This window comes from Empidonax traillii, unplaced genomic scaffold (genome assembly GCF_003031625.1).
Source record: "Empidonax traillii isolate 1590-97213 ecotype Southwest subspecies unplaced genomic scaffold, ASM303162v1 scaffold5992:size6727, whole genome shotgun sequence".
In the NCBI taxonomy this organism is placed as follows: domain Eukaryota; kingdom Metazoa; phylum Chordata; class Aves; order Passeriformes; family Tyrannidae; genus Empidonax; species Empidonax traillii.
Window position 1 is genome coordinate 1 of NW_020961185.1, and position 5,974 is coordinate 5,974.

The following is a 5,974-nucleotide window of genomic DNA, read 5'->3' on the forward strand; positions in this document are numbered from 1 at the left end:
TACCACTGCTCCATGCTTTTCAAATTCTTTCTTCAAGTAAATTTTCACCTATTAGACAAAAGGTGAGAGATAACACTTTTAGGCTTATGAAAAAATTGATGACTGCAGTTTAAGAGAGGGCCACCATGATCAGGATGGTAGTATTAGATAACAGATACCTTCCCTCCCGTGCCACTGCCAGAATAATACTTGTCTGACTGATTCTGAAGCTCCTATCAGTGATGAGAGTCTTTAGTAACAGAAGTGACAGTAAAACTAGCAAATCTGCTGCCAGAGCTTTATGGTACCTGACTGAAAAATGAGCCAGGACAGCTTGTCATCTGATGTCTACACAGTAAAGTATAAATAGCTAGGCAAAAGTTATGAGATACCAATTGGTCAGACACCCAAACAGCTTTTCCACATCCTCGCACTTTCACAAAGCAGTAGATGTAAACAGTTGCCCCAAATATATAAAGAAATCTGTCACAATCTCAGTGTTTGCTGCTCTAATGGGAACTACATTAAATGATTTCTAGACATCTCAAAATTTTGAATGACAAAGAGTCAAGGTAGCTTTTAAACAGACTTCTGGAACAGTTACCTACACTAAGCTAATTACTAATGGTAAGCAGTGTTTCGAACAAAATCAGATTATTTTTATTCAGTTTCTATGGTTTAACTGTTGAGATTTCAACTGTTCTGAATTGCAGAGCCTTCTACAAGGATAACAATACCAACATACCCACCTGTGAAACGGATACCACTTATATAAGAACTGTAACAGTGGACTGCTAACAGCCAGATAAATAGGCCATGTTTCAGGGCTGTTTTATTAATTTCACACTGTGGTATTTGTTAGGGTCATTGCTTACATTTCCAATACACAGATATTAGACACCCTGACATTGTCTGGTGCATAGTAAAAATGATTAGCCTTCTGGGTCTAGTAAACCGTACCATGCTCAAATCAAAAAGAACTCAGTTGTTTATACTGGCTTCTCATGGGTCATTTTTGCACTTTGGGAAAGCAGAAGACTGAAAATAAGAGGCAAACAGAAGGTGAATAATGCTGACTACACATCCTTCACAGAGTGAATGCAATGAAACAGGACTGCCCTACAGCAGCAGAACTTCTAATTCCAGTTTATTAATAAATCAGCAATTAACTCCAAAAAGCCCTGAAGTTTGGTTTTATTCCGAAGATGCTTTCACCCAAGTCTCCCATAAACATTGGGGCACACATGGGTCACATGCCTACACCCCAGCTTAACAAAGCTCCTTTTGAAGCCCTTTGAAGTCCAGAATTTTCACTAGGATGCAACGCTCAGGATAGTGCAGCACAGATGTGCATCCTTGACTTAGTTTTACTGAGAAAGTCTATTGTTGAGGTGCAAGTAAGTATGTGAGCTGAAGCCAAGCAAGAAAGGCAAACCACAGACGGTAGCTTGGTAATTGTTGAGCAAGGAACAGCATTTAGCAAGAAAGACAACAACATGAAAATGCCAAAAGCATGAAAGGCAAAAAAAAACAAAGCTGAGAATTGGAAGGCAAACAACAAAGAAAGTCATCTCCAGAGAAGGACAGAGGCTCTCCCTTCCCCACATGAGTAATGACCACCTGGCCACCAATGGCCTTTTGGGTGTCTTACCATTAATGGTATCAGTTCTGCAGCTAACAACTCATTATTACCTCAATTGTCCATCACCCAATAAATAAGTATTTATTTAGTACCTTAAGTACTGAGTAGCGTGTATTATGCTTGTTGAGTTGCTCTGTGCACAGCAGTAGCTAAAATCTAACTTGTGTATAGATACTTCCCTAACAGGGAAGCCTGTCTTTTCTTTTTACTATCCCATTCTGTTAGATTTGCTCAAAAGAGAAGAGTAACCCACTCACCTCTTGCTTGGACAGCTTCCAGTCATCATTAAGATCCATCTCTTGGAAAGACTCATGAGACCTTGGCCCGTTTCTAATTTCTAGAAGGTCAATGTTGAAAATCAGTGTGCTCTCAGGTGGAATTTTTCCTGCACAAAATGGAGAAAAGTTAAAAACAACTACATATTCAGTGCCATACAAAAGCCATATGCATAAGAGCAATGTTCCAGTAACCCTATTTATTTCAAAGCATCCTGCAATTTGAACTAACAAGGATAAGTATCTGTAACAGTGATAACTGTAACCATTTCAGACTGTGGTCTGGACTCTGAGCAGCCCTTACAGCATATACACAACTTTGGATGCAACTACTTTTGTTGGAGACCAGTAGGTGTGGATGTGAACTCATATTCAGCAATCATCATCACAAGTCTGTTAAACAACATTCTTGAATAATTTTTTCATGGCCAGAGCAGTTGAAGAGGAAAGCAGTTAAGGAGACTGTACAATTAGAGAGGCTACAGCCAAAACTAACTCATAGGGCAACAAGAACAGAGAATTTAGCCCTCCCAATACACCATTACCCTGCCAGGCTCCAAATTCCTCTCCACTGCTAACTGACACCCTGTATCTGCTATTCTGCCACTGCAAAAAAAATCTTCCACAGAGAAAGACAGAAGTGCAGCAACAATGACAATACCCCACAGCTGTCTCTGGACTGCTGCACAAGGCACCGAGCTGTTTCCAAACACACAGCAGAAACTAAGTATATGAACCTGAGCAAAAGGCATGTGTTGTCACAATGTCATTTTTGATGCAGGTGAGAAGATCGGTAACTTCCTAATAGTGGCACAGACCCTCCCCCTGCCACCACTCCTCACGGATTTCAGTTTATTAGGCAGTGGCTTTTACAGAGATATGATATGCCCTCATGCTGATGGCTGAAGCTATTGTCAAAGACCTTTTAGCACATCACTTTGCCACTTTATATAGAGAGGGGTTGAATAGGACCAAGTATATTTCTATCTTGGATGGCAGCACCCCAAAAAATATTCCTATCCCTTGAGAATATAGGCAACAAATTAATCCACAGCGTCTACTTCGGACCTATGCTGTTAAATATACTCTGTGCTGCAGCAATAAACAAGCTTGTAGATTTTTGGATGAATAAACCCACAGAAACTTCTGGAAATACAGGGTACAGTGCCCTGATCAGATCTGGGGACAGAGGTAATTTTTCTGAGTGTTACAGAAAAAGGCATCTGACTTGCATGATGAGTCAGAAAGCAAGCAAGGTGGGAAGCTACTGAAATTATTTGCATTTGGAGGAAAGCATGAAGAAAATGAAATAATTGTCTTCAAGGGCGTAATTGAAAATAGCAACCTAATTATGCTCCAATATTTCAAAGTCTTCCTAAAGCAAGTCGTTTCTTACAGCATTTAGCAGTGTTTACTTGTTTAACCTTGCACTACAGAGGTGAGGCTTGCAAGTCTTTGAAGAACAACTGTACTGCTTTGCATATCAATCAGAGCAATTAGGCCTGTGATTACTATGTGAGCACTGCAGCATTTCATAGCTTTTTGTAGTAAAATTTACAGCTGTGCCCTGCATACAGGCAACTGGCTGACCACCACAAGTTCCCTGTTCTCTACTAGAAGCATGATGATTAGTTCTAACACTTTGTCCTGAATCCCAAACCAAGGCCTCTAGAAAAACATTTTTTAAGGGGTATTTCAAGAGAGTAGGGTATGGAGTATGCTGTATGTATAGAATAGTACTTATCATGATGTAATATGGAGTACTACTTAGCCTGTGTTCAGCCCTACTTGCCAGAAGATACAGACATGCAAACACTCCTCACACCTACAACGGTCTCATATTAATCGGAGACAACATTAGCAGGATGGACTATATGGTCCCAGACATTTATTCTTTCTGCTTTGAAACCTGCACTACCATAAGTCCTTTGAGGCAACTCTTGTCATGACAAAAATATTCATAATATTTGCTCGAAAAAAGTTAACTAAAACAGACCCTGTAAAGCAGAAGTAGAGCTTTCCCACATCATTCAAGACATCACTTCCTTAACTATACCTTCCAAATCTGGCCCGCCCTCCCATTAAAATAGGAATCTGGAAACACTGAAAGGAAAACCCCCAAACACCATCAGTAGTGGACAGGTTGAGAAAACCCTACAAGCAAGACTTTTATCTGCCTGCACACCGTTCAGCACATTTTCAGTACGTGACAACGTGACTGCCCATGCCTCTGCACATCTTACTATGGATAACAGGGACCACTGCCCACACTGAAAACAGCTATAAGAGGAAAAGAATAATGCCCCTATATGGATAAATAAATAGTGACTTTTCACTGTATCAGCTAAAAAACTGGTTGGGCAGCAGTACAGGGAGTTTCTTAGGGTTTTAAAAGACACCTGCAAGAATGAGGCTTGCACATGCACATTCATGAAGCATTACCACAAAAACAGATGCAACGGCCAAAAAGCCAACTGTTACCTGAGCAACCACCTCCACTTGACTGAAAAAAAAGAGAAAAAAACCCAAAGCAAAGCAAAAAAAAAAGCAGGGCACTATCAAGGGCAGAACATACAGCACAGCAGCTACCATCAATTTCTTGTTTTTTTTTTCCCCTGCATTCACCACATAACGACTTACTGATTATTTCTGCCAAAAATAAATTGATGAGAAAGAGCACCTGACTCTATCAATTTTTCTTATTTAACGGAATCTGCCTGGAAAGCTTGCTACCCTTTTAGGCCAAGAACAACAGTAAAATACAGAGATTAAAAGCAACTGAAGTATGGGAAAGGCTTCCGCTGTTTTACCTTTCCCTTCTTTTCCATAAGCAAGGGCTGGTGGAATAGTTAGCTTCCTCTTCTCTCCCACACACATGTCCTTCAAACCTCTGTCCCAGCCTTTGAGAGCTTCCCTTATGCCAAGTGTAAACCACATGGGTTGACCATTGTTATGCTTGTGACTAGAAAAGAAAGGAATAAAACACTTATTATTTAAACATCTAGTCCCATAAAAGGCACATAGAGCAAATGGAATATGCTCATAATATAGATATATAATCAAAACCACACCACTAATGGGCACCCTGACATTTCTCAAACACCTAGACTTACAAAGTCTTTAAAAATCATGCTCTGCATGACAAGGTTCCTTGAGAAGCAGAAAGAAATAAAATAACATCTACACGGTGTGTTTATGATGACACTGATGGGAATCTGGATTCCCATCTTCATTTCCCTGCTCACCTATTTCCACTTGGAAACTGATCAGACTAGAACGACATTTCTACTTAAAAATCTACAATCAAGGCCGTGATTGCAAATCAAAACCCAGCCTGGTCATGATTGCAATATACCTTTTAACACGCTTAGAAGTATCAGCCTCATCTCTTCCAAAAAAGCTGTTAGAAGAAACGCAAACGTTAAAACAACTACACAACAGATAGTCTAGAAAAAAAAACAGAAACAAATGCATGCAAAATACCCAAGTTTAAATTAGGGATACCCAATTTAAACAGGTGGTAGAACCCGGACTACTTTCACTGCACTGACAGACACAGAATTTAAAAGCTCTATTTACTACTCATGCAGAAAAGGTGCTTAACAAGAAAACAGAGCACTTACAGAGATTAGTCAGCAGCAAAAACTTAAGAGTATCACTGGAAGTTCTTTTAGAGAGGCAGGTTAACTACAAGAGAAAATTAGTGAGATTTTAGTTGTCTGTAAGAGCATAAACATGCAAAACTGTCTTTTTTTTTTTTTTTAATGTGTTCCATAAACATAGCCTTCAGGCACAGCCTGCAGAGACTTGAGCATTTTGCTGTCTCTCACGATTAACACTTCGTTGATGTTTTACAGGACAATCAGCATTAGCAAGTCGTTGCAGACTCTTAGCAGACTCCAACAAATTTGTGGCTCTTCCTCCTATTTGCATTACTGTGGCTCTGGTATGTTGACTTGCCTGCTCTGGAGTAGGTGAAGAACACCCGTTTCAGTAATGAAAAGCTGTTATTGTGCTGCCCGTAGTGGAAGGACACGTATAACTTTTTTTTTTTCTTTACCTAGAAGTTTGCTTTAGA

General features: G+C 39.8%; 1 protein-coding gene across 1 annotated transcript; it reads right to left on the bottom strand.

Moving 5' to 3' along the window:
- Nucleotides 1-6: 6 nt before the first annotated feature.
- On the bottom strand, nt 7-5,646 carry LOC114073311 (peptidyl-prolyl cis-trans isomerase FKBP14; the record flags this gene model as incomplete). The annotated part of the gene is made up of 4 exons (XM_027911088.1): nt 5,520-5,646; nt 4,707-4,858; nt 1,879-2,006; nt 7-48 (listed from the first exon to the last, which is right to left on the bottom strand). Coding segments are annotated over exons 2-4 (297 nt in total), but the record flags the coding sequence as incomplete, so codon positions are not given.
- Nucleotides 5,647-5,974: the final 328 nt, after the last annotated feature.